The sequence below is a fragment of the Aplysia californica genome, unplaced genomic scaffold (genome assembly GCF_000002075.1).
Source record: "Aplysia californica isolate F4 #8 unplaced genomic scaffold, AplCal3.0 scaffold00055, whole genome shotgun sequence".
NCBI classification, from domain to species: Eukaryota; Metazoa; Mollusca; class Gastropoda; order Aplysiida; family Aplysiidae; genus Aplysia; species Aplysia californica.
In genome coordinates this window covers 857795-873210 of record NW_004797325.1, presented here as the reverse complement: position 1 = coordinate 873210, position 15416 = coordinate 857795, and the positions used below count along the sequence as shown (strand labels likewise).

Genomic DNA, 15416 nt, shown 5'->3' with positions numbered 1-15416 from the left:
TTTATGATCGGGTCTAAACAACTACTCGACACAGAACGTTCAAATTTGAGCACACAATAGAGGATAGATAGATCTATTACCATCTCGGCGTTGAAATTCAAACTCCTTATAGTTTTCGGTGTACCTGATACGAAAGTGTTCCCAACACCAAAAGTATAGGTTAGTTTATGTGTACGAACTTCAACGTCCACATATCATTAGTTTGCCCTATTTTCTGATTGGTTGCCGAGTTTCATTCGGATTGGTTCGGAAATAGAGCAGACCGAGGTTGACAAAGTTAGTCACCTACGCTTTGGCCGGGTCCGCAAAAATCACCCGCAAACGGAGACCAAATTTTCGCCGCACGGGAAAGCCCGATTGGCATTGCTAAGCATATACGTGGTGAAACTAGCATCCAACCTACTCCTCAGGCCTGATCTTCAATTTTTTAAAATCAGAGTTAGGTGAAAGAAAGGTGCGACTAATGTGAGCTTTTCTGATCGATCGGGACATCGGCCCTGAACGTGCCAATATTGAAGGAAAGAATCAAAAGTGCCCCAAAATGTCCGTCATGTACGAGGGGTTACTTCCCTTAGTTCGGCACATCCCCCCCCTCCCAGTCAGGCTTGTTTATGTTTTGTTTATATTTACATGTGAACCTCACCTTAAGTACTTTATCATTATTTTTTAGTTCATGAGTTTATTTTGTCTTTAGTTTCAGTGTTTCTTAATCTATGGCTGTTAGTTTCTTCTCCTTGTATGTCAAAACACTTGACAGAGAACTTGAATTAGTACCATGCTCACAACAAAACCTTCTTTAATTTTTACCTTCTTTCAACTTCCTCAAAACAGAGCGATTTAGTTTCAAATAAAGAGTTCTTTTCTTCTTTTTCCTTCCATAAAGAACATTTTCTACATAAGGCTTAGAATAGCATTGACAACTGAAATACCTTAATGGTATGGTAGACAATTGACTACTAAAGCACTTTTTGTGTAAAAATACACTTCCTTTAAATGCATGTCCGTGCATATATTATTTGCATAATACACTGTAGGGCCTACTGCTGGAACCAGATTTGACTAGGTCTTCCAGGAGCGAGGTTCCACAGACTGGCCTTAAATGCACTATGTAGATCTATGTCTAACACTGTTCTGTAGCTGGAATAAAGTTAAATGCATAGTCATATCAGCAACACATGTCTACTGACAATTCCTGCCTGGCATGCTTAACTCACTCACTGCCAGGCATTTCTGGGCAGGGTAACAGAAGAATGCCTGGCTTTCGGGACCATCTTCAAAACCTCACTGTGAGCTTATTATTTTGTGTTCAGCATTGAACTTTTCCACAGACAATAACATTGAAACATACTCAACAAATTTTATGTGTTTGTGAATATGTGGCAAAATCGAGAAAAAAAAACTTTTACATAACATTTAGGTGCTTGGTACATTCAGTCGATATGCATGCCTTTATGTCTTTGTCTCTGCAAGAAATAGATGTTGTATCAACTGACAAATGTTGAAGAGTCACTATGAAAAGATATGACAAATTTTAAGTATATAATCATGAGTCTACCCATCCTGAGCATCAACATCAGGGTGCGTGGTTGCAGGACGGGACATGGCAACTGGGGGAGGGGTGCCACTATTTGAAGTTTGTTGTGTAGACCTAGGAGGGTCTATGTCAGCTGTATTCCTATCATTTGGGGTCTAAATCTATGTTGTGTGAGCTTTGACGTTTGCGTGACGGACCTGAACCGTGACCGGGAAGCATCGGATCATTGGTCCGAGCATGGGGAACACCTGATTGATCTAGCACAATTTTCATCTTCCCTTGTGTCCGCACCTCTCCTATTTCCTTCCCTATACTCATTATCAACTCTGTATGATGGTTCATCATCACTATCATTTGCAAAAAGATCTAAATCTGACCCTTTTTTGACGAATGGGTCCGTCAATTCACATGTTCCGACCTCGTTGAGACGCCGTCGCCATCGTAACTGAGTGTTAGTAGTTTTTAGTTCGTTTCGGGTGAGTTTGAAAAAGTCTGATTTTTAACTAACTCAGTAAAGGGAAGTTACTGCAACAAAGCGGAATCTAAACTAAACTGGTTTATGTCGCCTACTTCCCACAGCCAAGCCTGAAACACGTCGGGGTATGTTTGAAAAATAGTAGAAAAAACGCACCGGAGTGGGTTTCGGGTTTGGCAGGCAGTGGTCTATGCGGATCACCCGACAGGGTTCGGGCATGGTAGTGAGTGAGTTAAACTTAAAAGAATAAGATTGATTAAGAGTAATTACATAACAGAAATAATTAAAGATGAAGAATCTTTGAAAAATGAATCTACCCAACAGAACAAATTTTTCTTTAAAAAATCAGAGGAATGAATAATGAATCACTGAAAGAATGATCTCAAAAAATTTGTTTACAGGTTTAACTCTTTTTATCCGGGCTACGAGTATAGGCCTACTCGTAACGAGGACCAGTCCGGGCTACGAGTATTCTCGGAACAGCGATACGGTCACGTCAAAGAAGCTAGTTCTGCTTGTAATTACCAAAATACGCAAATACGGCGATGCTAGCTCTGTCTGAATATTTTAATTTTCCTATGAACAGTTGTTTCTTTGTTTTTGATGGGTGTAGAAGCTTGAAAGATGTCTCGAAGACGCACATTCACGACCGACGAAGTACTTTTTGAAGTGGCGCTGGGTTGTGAGGGGAAATGATACTAATTTGATGAAAGTGACTCTGAAATAAGTGCCCTAAATTCCGTTGTGGATGATAAGAAACAGGACTTAGACTCATCTAATAGCGATTCAGATCATGGTGAAGGGGTCAGCTGGAATTCGTGCTCAATGGGTAGGGCTAGATCTAGATCTATAAAATCCACTGGGACGTCGTGGGCGCGGCAATCAGGGTCAAGTTCGAGGGTGGAATACACCTCAAAATCTACATAGTGCTATTGGTGTATTTCCTAACCACGTACATTTACAAAAACTACATTCAATTTCTAATATAACTGCCAAATTTCCTTAAAATCTTAGAGTAAATGTAAGAAATATAGCACTTTGAACTATACGCACTGACTTCTGACTCATACGGCGTGGCGGCCCCAGGACTGGTACAGAGTCCGTGGGGGTACGGCTAGGATAAAAAGAGTTGAGATGTGGGTGTTTTTTACACCCCAAAAGACAAAAATGTTAATAATTTAAGAGGCGCGCTTCCGATGCTTCCTGGCAGGGCCAAGCTGGGCCGAGAGGGATACAACATCCCAGCAGGATGCTGCGGACACTTGATAAAAAAAATGTTCCCCACTTAGGAAGCGAAAACAGGTCTCCTGCTAGCAAGTTCAGCAAAGCGCCTAACTGCTACGTCACAGGCGCCGTTAAGAATGAACTTACTAATGACAAAATGAATATATCTAATGACAAAACATCATAATGACTTCCAAAAGACAAGTGAGCATACTCTTGTGCGAGCCAGGGATGAACCAGAGGCAGCTGTTGTCCTTGAGAGCATCCTCCAGAGGAATCCACACACCAACCAGACGCTTGGGGCTGGTGTTGAGGAAAGTCGAGTCTTGATGTGGAGTCACTAAGGGGAAAGTAGTAAAAATAATAATAATGATAATAATAATAACAATAATATTATCAATAATTGCATGTATAACATAGTAAAAAAAAAAAAAAGGAAACCAAGAAAAAATGACAAAATAAGATAAAGTGCATCATCCCTCATAGATTTTCTTTTGAAAGAAATCAATAAGGTGCATTCATGGCCATAACCAAGCTCATCAAAATCATGAATTCAAATGGCTGTGACTACCATGAAATAATTAACCCCTCTTACCCTCTCCCCTCCTTACAGACGTATACATGCACTAATCTGTGCTCTATAACTCTGTAAATACTCCTTTGAAGACAGAACAGCTATTTCAAGGAGGAAAACCTCAGATTTAACTTTCATCTCTGAAAAGACTGAGCAAGGAAATCTCATGCAACTTCATCAGAGATCTGAACTTGGGTCAGGTGTATCAGAGTCCAGAACAATACTAAGAGTGCTATGGCGGTCAAAAAGTTTTTATGTAAAACATAAGCTGTCAATTATATGGACATATATTCCCGTGCCCCCTATTCTAGTTAATCAAAGCCTATTATCTCTCAACAACCCCCTTTTCATCCATCATTAGCTCAACTTCTAGACAACATAAAACTGTGCAAATTAGAAGAGAAGTTAACAGGTAGGACTAGTGAACATAAGATGACAGCAAGGCTTACCAACTCCACCAATCTTAGGTTGCTGAGGAAAGAAAAAGAAATAAATTTTCAAAACTTAAGAACCATCAGCATTCACACAAAAAAATTTAATGGAGATTAATTTTCAGTAGAGTCCCCCACCTCTTTTAAAATAAAATATCATTAAAATATCATAACAGGACCAAATTATGTCTATATCTTAATAAATCTGGTAACCAAAGATGTGAATTGTCACGTTTGGCACCAAGGAGAAGGACCATTGATTGACAATGAATTCTCTTCTTTTGTCAGTAACTTCCTGGAGAAGCCTACCGACAATAAAAAGTCCATGTAAACAGTGATAAACAAAGGACAATTCAGCAATATTTTCTCTTTTGGAAATAAGTAACTTGTAATATCTCTGTTGAATACGAAAGTAAGAAAGTGAGTCAACATTAGTCTGAGGAAATAATTGCAACACTCGAGAAGAATTAAACAGTTGGCGCAAACAGACCACATTTAACAGAATTTTCACTTTTGCAGCTAACACATTCCAAGGCACAGATTACCACTTGCAAAGTCCAGATTGAAGGAATACAATTGATACAGATTATTCACTTGCAGCCAGCGTTTATTTTTTTTAAAAAACTTTTTAGACAAAATTGCTTTTAACCAGGTTCGTGAGCTTTTTTGGAGACATTTATTTGCCTCATATTTTTTGTATTATTATACTCTACAAATGTAAAAAAAAATAACACAAATAGCTACCAGCATGGATAACAGACTACAATCTTTCCTTAAATGAGCATGTAAAGAATATCTTTAAAAAGCTCTTCACAGTAATTCTTCTTACATTACCTTGAAAATGTACATACTCTGGCAAATCACTGGGTCTGTAAAACCAATGGCTCTGGAAAGGTTCTGAAATAGAGGAGGAGCTGAAAAATCAATAACCGCTGTAAGACAGATAAACAGAAACGACAGCATGAAACAAAGGAAATACAACCTACAGTGTCACTCTCCAACCACCCACACTGGTTTCGTCAGCTCCTGACAAGGTGGCAACAGTGAGTGGAATACTATTTTATATATTTATATCTATATGTGTCATGACGTGGTGGAATCAGGCTCTCGTCAATTTTTGGGGATGTAGAGTTATTGCTATCATCTTAAAGCTTGTTTACTTGTCTTTATTTGGATGAAAATAATATCCATTTATCTTGAATACAAGTCAAGATATTTGCAAATGAAGGAGGTGGGGGTCACCCGGTTTCAGAGGTAAAATTAGTGAGAAAATGTCCGCCCAAAGTTTGTTATTTCCTTAGCTTAAGCGACAGTGGTAACAGAAAATTCACATTTTTTGTGCCTTCAATCAACGTTTTTCAGCAAAATCCACACAGAAATGAGTTCTTTAATGGGCACGAAAGGTGTTGAGCCAAAAGCCAAAAATTCGATAAAAATTCACAAACCTGCGGAAAAATGCCAGTTTCTCCACTTTGATTATTTTGAGGAGAGCCTGATTCCACCACACTGCCTCACATATATCGCTAGCCACGTGATTCAACCGCCTAAGTGACAAAAATTTCGAAAATCACTTTTTGATCCCTTTATGTAGTACAGCCTTTGATACACCTTATGTTAAAATTCCGAGTTTGAAAGATTACTGCAAAGTGTTTCAATCTTTCAATAGATCAATCGCCTATATCACACCAGTCCCCAATTTCTACGTATTTCAACCGCCCAAGTGCCAGTTTTGCAGCCTGGTGGCGATCGGGCAGTTGAATCACACAGATTCAGTGGCTTGTTGAGGTGTTCACCTGTCGCGTAGGCAGAGCGACCCACATGACTATGGCCTTTGTCAAAATAGACTTGAAAGTAACAGCAAAACAAACTGCTGCCTTCGCTAGCTTCGACTCAGATCGAACCCTATCGATAGCCAGATGATTTTGTCAAGGCAGTTTGCGTAATCTATTACTAGGTTTGGTAGTCCAAGTGTAGTTGAGAAGGACAAAATGGCATCAAAGAATATGTTAATACTGACTGGACCAAGTCGGTAAATTGTGGCAAACGCTGCTGGCGAATGAATTTTTTTAAAGTCTGTGATTGACAGCTAAGGGGCACTTATTTCAAATTCGGTTGAACTAATGGATAATATTTTTTATAGCAACTTTTCGCGTTTCTTAATTTGCTGTAAGTCTGCGCCCCTTGCTGTATCTGTCATGTAGGCCTACCATTCTTGAATCATTGATTAGTTGAGCAGTGCCCGGTAGATGATACTTAATTTGTCACTCGAAAAAAAGCAACTCAAAAACACATTCGCCTCGAAAATTCTCTCTTCAACAAACCTTCAACTTCAACTTTCCAGCTGTACACTTCAATTTGAAACAAATCTCATACATTCTACCTACATGCAAAACAATGAGTTTGTATGCAACTGTCCTCACACAGTGGTTATTCATGACTGTAGCAAAGACAGTTTACCTGACTTGACGATGGGAGCTCCATGATTGTCAAATTACCAGAGAACAGAAGAGGACAAGCTTTTTTGTGATAAGAAATTCTTCGACAAACTTGACGAAATTGCTTTCTCATTACTACAGACAGAATACAGGCAAAATCTATCTTAACTACTACTTTCAAAGCCTTTAGAGAGGGTATAAAAGAAAAGGGAAAGAGTCACACAGACACATTGTCCCAGACGACTTTAGAGAGATATTCAAAAAGAGCAACCTGTTGTTGTTAGTATCTCGGAAGGATCAATGTATGCAAGGTAAGAAAGAGAATCTAACAAGAAGCTTGCCCAAAACCCAGTGAATGGGACCAGAGATTACGTCTAGTGTGCATAGACTTGGAAGCGGATTTGTTAGTACGCCGCTGAACACATCTGCAGCACTATATCATAACAAGACCAAATTATCTGCCCATATTTTTAAAAATTTGGTAACCAAAGATGTGAATTGTCACGTTTGGCACCAAGGAGGACCATTGATTGCCAATGAATTCTCTTCTTTTGTCAGTAACTTCCTGGAAAAGCCTACTGACAATAAACGCCACGTTCATCACATGTATGTATAGTGATGGCTGTACTTATCAGACCACAACAGTATCTTGTCAAATGCAATCAGCGACATTTGTACCAGATAAAACAAAACCATTGAACACAAATACCTTGAAAAATAACAAACGCAAATGAGTGGACAGCCCACTGTAATCGAAAGGTCCCTGAAAAATGGTATGGTCTATGTACTCACGGATAATCTTGAAAGTTTTTAAGAAAGCAAGACAATACCCCGCCCCAACACCTCCCCCTCCCCCCCTTCCTAACCTTTGATGTTCGATTTGTGGACCATTCAGACCTGGCTGAAACAAAAACGACCCCGTTGTCACAAACGTTCGTTGCTTTTGATACACACTGAACAAAAACAATTACAATACGGTACAAATTGAACGTCAAGATGAATGGTCTTTTTTACGTACTCCATGAGGCCAAAAACAATCCTGCCCCAGAAGTCCAAACCAAATAGCTAAAATAATTACTTTTAACTTTATAATTACTTTAAAAACTATTATGATTTGCTTTTGCCGATAACTCAAACGACCAAATGACCACTGGTGTTCGTAGAGTGGCGTTGATTAACGTGATTCAAATGTCTAGGTGCCGTCATACTGTCACTTAGGCAGTTGAATACATGCAGATTTTAGTAGATCTGGACCTTCTATGTCCAGTAACTTATGTAAGAAAGCTTTTTTCATAAAAGTAAGTTACAGACCATCGTCTTACCTCATCTGAATTTCAGATTCATAGGTACGAGCATAAAGAAATAAAACAGTTTTTTGCTTCTCCTGAAAAATTTGTCTCTTGGCACTTAGGCAGTTGAATCACGCGGCTAGCGATATATATAACTAATCAGCTAATTTGATTTAGGGAAAACCTTGCCACTAGCCCTGACTATGTCAATAATAGACACACCAAACAGAGAGAGTTCTGTAGTGAATTGTTTATACCTGCACACCACCACAACTGTATGACCATCGATACAAATTCCTGGACAACAAGGACATCCTTCCCTCCCTCCCTCCCTCTCTCTCTCTCTCTCTCTCTCTCTGTCTCTCTCTCTTTCTCTCTCTCACCTTAATCTTATCACTTTGGGTGACTTTACTGAAAGCTGAATCTTGGCAATGAAGGGCTGAAAGTACAAAAATGGAAAATGCAAGTTAAAAAAAGTATGACAATATCACACCACCCCCCCCCCCCCCCCCCCCCCTTTTACCACCACATACACAAACAAATGAAATCAAAACCGTTTTAAAAAAACAACCAATCCTACACCTTTGATTCTCAAAGGAAACATTAAATACTAAACCTCTCTATACTCATTACAGCAAAAAAGAATCCTTTAATGCCCATTCCATTTGATTGATAGTAGTAGTAGACATGCAATACCACACCGTGGGGCCTGCCAACAATCCATATTCCACAACGGATAATATAATCATGTTGCATTTATCTTATCACTCACCTGCATACTATATATGGTGGTATTCTTTTAACTGATTTTTAAATCCTATTTTCCTTGAACATGTTGACAATAAACCCATCCACAACTAACTTTATCAAGACTATGATGTTGACAAAGCCCGATTTGTATTACTACTAGTACTGTATCAAAAATTTGATACCTGATTAAAAGGTAAAATCAAATGGAATGTTGAGATCTTGTTTTCTTTTGATTCTTCTATTCTTGTCGCTGTTGAAACAGATTCAGCTTTTTGAAATCTTTTGCCCGTCTAAGTTCAGGTGGGAATAAAAATTGTCCACGTCCCTCTACTAAGATTTCTCAGTTTCTTTATCACTGACAATGTGCTGTTAACGTTCATTTATGCTGCTGGTGCAATATAGCCTATTTTACGTGGTCAATGCCTATAAACAGTAGACTACAAATCTATTGTCAGGAGACAGAGTTTTGAGGGTACGGGATTGTCATATTTGAAATCCAAGAAACTTGAAATGATTCATCAGATTCAAACCAGCACCCTGCAAGTGTTTGACCACGACAGACTGCTATCAACATAGATAAAACTAGAATCAGTCTGTGTATAGATCAACTCACTACAAACAGTAGAATCAGCAGCAACAGTGCTACTTTTAACGAAAAGCACTTTTAAAAAAATATAAAGTTATGGGCAAAAAGTGTCCAAACGCCAAATACATAATGGCTAAGAAAATCATTATTTTTTAACCAGAAGCCCTAAAATATCTCATACATCATTGTTGTATCTAAGGGAATGCTACATTATCATTGAAATTGCTATGTGTGAGGCATCGTGGTGAAATCAGGCGCCCGTCAAAATTATAAAATTGAAGAAACAGACATTTTTCCGTCAGTTTGGCAATTTTTTTTTTTCAAATTTTGTAAATTCTTGAGCTAAACACCTTTATTTCCTTATCAAAAACATATTTCTATGTGAATTTTACTGAAAACGATTAAAGGCATAAAATACGTAACTTTTCAGTTTTCAGGGCCTCACAAGTTATTGAAGTTACCTAAATTTGGTGGCCAGTTTCTCGAAAATTTTATGACTGAAACCAGGCGACCCCACCTCTTCAATCGTAATCATCTTGACCTCTATTCAAGATAGATAGGTATTTTTTTCCATTGAAAGCAAGGCAAATGAATTTTATAAGCTTTTATATGATATCAATAACTCCAAATGCCCAAAAATTAACGAGCGCCTGATCCCACAACATCATGGAACATGTATAGATTTTTATCTCTGATTTCATGGACACATTGGAAACTTTACTATTGTTCCTCAAAATCTTGGATTAGCAATGAGGCACATGTTGCACTTTAAAGCCCTTCAAATGAAGTTGTACTTGAAGAAGCCGCGTGGGGTACTCGCTGATACAAAGGAAGAAACAAATGCAGTTTCTGAGACACTTGAATAGATAAGAGCCTTAAACAACTAGCTCTCACTTTTAAAGCTGAAGGCAAATGAGGCATGGGTAGACCGAAAGCAGCTTACTTGGAAAGCCTAGACAGGGGGCTTACAGGAAAGATAAGGATAACATCGCTTTTTTGAGAGCACCCAAGCAAAAGAATGCATGGTGAACCATGATCGCTGGTGTTTACGCAGATCAAGCACTTGATGGTGATGATGATCCTAACCCAAAGGAGAGAAACTGGACTTTCATAAGTCATGGGTTCAATTCCAGCTTCTTTTGGAGCAGACATGGTACCCACAAGAAAGGTATTCTACCATCTAACAGATGGCAGCTTAGTTGGTCCCTGGTGTGACTGAAAAAGCAAAGAGATTGAACGACTTAGCTAAAGGAATTATCGTTAAATCATAATGAGCCTTCAGACGGATACACAATTACAAAATAAGCATTATAACACTTCTAACTTTAAGGCAAGCATTGATAGGGAAATAAAAGAGGACAAGACATTTTGACAAACAACGCATTTCGAACAATCAAACAGTGAAAAGTCTTAAATAGAGATATTTTTGATATTGTATCAATTAAGATCTTACCGTGTCCAACTTTGTTTATAGACATTTGTTTCTCCACCAGCAAATTACCTGAAGGTAAAGTAGGAAACAATATTTTAATAATAATGTAAATCAAAACATAAATTTATAAAAGGCATGGATTTAGGGCCAATCCAGAGTGAATGGGACTCAGGATGTCAGCAGAAGTGACTGAGACATTCGAGGAAATAAACATTTCAATGCTGATAACAAATCAAAAGTTTGTTAATTAACATAAATTTTGTGCAAATACTTCCTTTTTTTTTTGGCCACAACAGGGAGCACAGTGTATTTCTCTGCATTCTCAATATCTGTCACCTTGTGTACATTTGTTCTAATCTAAGAGTTTTGTATTAAGTTTAAAATAACTACTACTGCTGACAAGTAAATATCACAAACACATTTGTGAGGCAGCATGGTGAAATCAAGCACTCTTCAAAAGATGAAATCAAAGATACTTGAATTTTTGGGGCGTAGTGCAATTTTTATCAAATTTTCTTTTTTTGGCTCAGAACTTTCATGTCCTTTTAAAATTGTATTTCTATGAATATGTTACCGAAAAATGTTCATTAAAAGCACCAAAAAATGTAAATTTCCAGTTTCCATGGACTCTCAAGCCATGGAAGTCGCCAAACTTTGACGGTCATTTTATCTCGCTAATTCTACTTCTGAAACAAGGCGAACCCATCTTCATCAAACACAAAATTTATCAAATTTTATTCAAGATTGATGGATTTTTTTCCACAGAATTATATAGACAAACGAATAAACTTTAAGATGATACCAATAACTCAACAAGCCCAAAAATTGACGAGCATTTGATTCCAGCCCGTTGTGACACATTCCATCGAAAACTAACATTATATTATTCCAAAGTGTAGATCTAGTGTAGAAAAGGTGTTTTAAAAAAATATTTTTGTTTCCCTTTTTTTTCATTGTTGCATGATGGTCAACTTCTCATTAAAGTTAATAACGGGCATAATTTTATTTCCAGTATATATATTGATCCTAATGTCTGCCTCACAGCTTACATCATGATCAAAATCTTTGCAAAATCATAATAAGATTGGAAGAAAAGAGGTAATTTTTTTTTTTTATATTGAGGGCAAGCGAGGCAGGGGAAGGCCCAGAACAACATACTTGGTAACCTAAACAAATGGGTAACAGGAAAAGATCAGAGAAACGTAGCATTTTTGAGAGTATCCGAGCAAAGGAATGAATGGAGAGCCATGATCGCCGATGTCTGTCGCAGATCTGGCACTGGATGATGATGATGATGATTTTTAAAAATTACGTTCTTCCCAGCTCCTGTTGATGGCTATTTCTCTTCACCTGCACTTACCCAATGATTTACGTACAGGACTCAAAGGGTTGAAATAATTTCTTTCGGCCCAAACGTGGTGTAAGATAATCTTTTACTTTTATTCATATATTTATAATTATATTCTTTTTGACAAAAAGCAGTAATTTAGCACACAATCAAACCCTACCTTCCTTGCCAATGGCTCCTTCTTCAAAGAAAAAAGAAATTCTGTCACCACTGTTCATAAAGTAATCATTTCTTGTCTGAAACACAAAATACACAGCATGAAATTTTTTTATATACAGCGACTTAAGTAGTCGAATAATGATTTCAACATGAAAAGAAAAAGACAGTGTGACTCATTCAGAGAACACTGAGAACAATCACAGCTGAAAATTATAGGCCTACTGATCAGAATGACACCTCACCAACAAACCAATGTATGTGTACAGTGGAACTCGGATTCAACGAGGTCGCCGGGCCTGACCGAAAATCTCGTTGAATCCGAGTGTTCGTTATAACAAACATGAGGTCTTGTGTTGAAAATTACAGGCATTGAGCAAGTAATGTGTAAAGAGAAGTAACAAGTAGTGCCTGAAATGCCTACACATGAAAAAAAGACCGATTCGTTTAAAATCAAATGCACACCTGTGTCATCTCGATTGTCTGGACTAAAAGTTGTTTTGCTGTGTAGAGCCTAGCAGACGGCAACTTATGATTCCTTAGACCAGTGCACAATTCAATACGTAGATCTCCGTCAAGACTAGCTTATCATTGAAATAATGATCAGTTGCCGAGGGTAAAAAAAAGACTGTGACGCGTTTGTATCTGCGACGTTTAACGCCCGGAACACTAATGCCCCCCCCCCCCCCCCCCCTTCCGCGACACACACACACACAGTACACAGTCACCCGTGTGCAGGCCGCCCATCCAACCCCGACACACGCCAGAGTAGACACGTGCGCATGCAAACAACGCATATTGTGTTGGTATGAAAAAAGGCCGCTGATTGGTCTCATGCAATTGGATAAGAAAATAATAGCCTAGTTCACGATACAGTTGCAATGGATGGTTTCCGGGAATAGATCAATTTCATTCTGGGAGAAAAATGATCGAAGCCACGTCTACGGGGACTGTTCACCCTGGAAGTGACCTCGTTGAATCCAAGCTCGCTGATTTAAGTGCTCGTTGAATCCGGGTTATTTTTATTGATTATAAAGAATAAAAAAAAACAGGGAATCTATCTCCCCTCGTTGAATCCGAGCTCGTTAAATCCGAGTTCCACTGTATTAGAAACATTTTTAAGTGATTTTGAAAAATAAGTAAATCAATGTCACAAGGTGCTTACAATAGTACAGTCAAGCATGAAAAATCAAGGGCAGTAATTGTGACAGTATTATAGTCGGAAGCTAAATTTAAACACTGCCATCATGAAAAGCATACAGTATCAATAAAAGGATAGAAGGACAGATAATGAGCGCTCCTTGTTCAGTTCCAAGGCAAGAGAAAGGAAAAGATAGATGCTGATATGCCACAGATTTACAACAGATCTTAAAATATTTTTTTAATTTGCTCTTCTAGATTCTGTCAGATTACAATCATAACATGTAACCAACACTGGTCAGTGCACAAAAAGTACCCCTCTTGGGCAATCACTTCCCAATCCATACCTTTATGTTCAAACGACCACCCACACACACACAAATACACACACCAACACACATACACACAAAGGCACACACACACATATACACACATGCCCACCCACACACACACACACATACAGCCTACACATACACACACATGATACAGCCTATACACACATGCACACAAACATCATTACCACATAATGGCCCAATGCAGAACGACAATGTCTTGGATCACACCTACCCTTACACAACTAGATTCAAGGAAGTTCTAGCGCCTCACAACTAATACTTCTCTACAGGTAATGTATGACAAGTCACAATGCAGCTTGATACTAGCAGTATGTCTTGTTCAGTGTTGAAGCAAGGGAAAAGAAAGAAGTGATGCCAACAAGCCTTCCAACTAATAAAACTTATTTGTTTTAAAAAATTGTTTTTACTTCAGATCACAATCATGACGATATAACCAATAATGGTCAAAGCACACCATCCAAACATCTCGTGTAATCACTTCCTGATCCATGGGCTTACCTTCACATCCTAACACGCACACCACACACACACACACACTCTTGACAATGAATGTCACCATTTGTTCCCCGTAAATTACTACACATTGAGCAGATTTTACACAGTTCAAACAGTTACCTGATTTGTTGTAGAGAAAACAGTCTGATGTTCTTGTGGATTCACATTTTCGACAATTTCATGCATGCGGCTTTTCAGTGAAGATATTTCTTCCTCGCTGAGGAAGTTCTCAATAATGGCAAATCCATTTTCTTGGAGCTGTTGACAAAAAGATATTTACTGATTTTGAACAATTGATAGTAATGCATGTTGTTCTTTCCCAAAAACCTCCTTTTTCCCTCTCCACAACCTTTTTCCCGCCCTGTCTTCTGTAAGCACAGAGACGAAGAGCTTTAACCTGGCCTAACCATACACTATACATGTACTAAACTGCTTGTTAAACAATTTAACATTATGCCTACTACAAAAGTCTATATAAATATTATCATGTTCTTACTACATTTGGAAAGTAAAGGCACTTTAACAATCCCTAAAAAAATAGCAAACTGTCAGAAATAGTTCCGACATTGCAGAACATAAATTGACTCAGATCACACAGAAGTTTGTTTTTTTCGGAAACTAATACTTGGAGGCCTACACTACTTTCTGAACCAAACAGAACAAACATTTGTGAGGTATCGTGGTGAAATCAGGCGCTCGTCAAAGGTCAAAATATTATCACAATAAAGGAACAGGAATTTTCCTGCCAATTGGCTCAACACCTAAGTCCATGTAAAAACACATTTGTGAGGCATCGTGGTGAAATTAGGCGCTCGTCAAAATAATGAAATCAGACATATCGGCATTTTCCCGCCAGTTTAACAATATAATTTCTCATTTTTGTTTTTTTGGCTCAACACTTTTTTGTTCATTCAAAACGATATTCCTGTGTGGATTTCGCTGCAAAACTTTGATTAAACGCTCAACAAATGTGAAGCGGGCTGACAAAACGAGCTACTTCTCGGATGTGAGTCCTATGGAAATAGATACATCATGCTTATAGTTATAGGTAAAGTTTTTACAATTTATAGGTATGAAATAATAAAAGGCACGTTATACTTAAAGAATATAACCGCATCAATAGAAAATCTAAAAATTTGACCCTAGAGTCAATTTTTCGCTAATATCTCCATTTGTGGATTGCGAGAACTG

At 38.1% G+C, this 15416-nt stretch overlaps 1 protein-coding gene across 1 annotated transcript in view; it reads right to left on the bottom strand.

The window, feature by feature from the left end:
* Window positions 1–14483, bottom strand: part of LOC101863962 (phytanoyl-CoA dioxygenase domain-containing protein 1) — a gene marked incomplete at its 5' end in the record, with an annotated part of 28349 nt that extends 13866 nt beyond the window's left edge. Inside the window, 7 exon segments of the mRNA XM_013079529.2 lie at window positions 3448–3573; window positions 4257–4278; window positions 5073–5135; window positions 8346–8401; window positions 10752–10799; window positions 12239–12314; window positions 14346–14483. Of these exon segments, the coding sequence (XP_012934983.1) occupies window positions 3448–3573; window positions 4257–4278; window positions 5073–5135; window positions 8346–8401; window positions 10752–10799; window positions 12239–12314; window positions 14346–14483 (529 nt within the window).
* Between the last annotated feature and the right edge of the window lie 933 nt (window positions 14484–15416).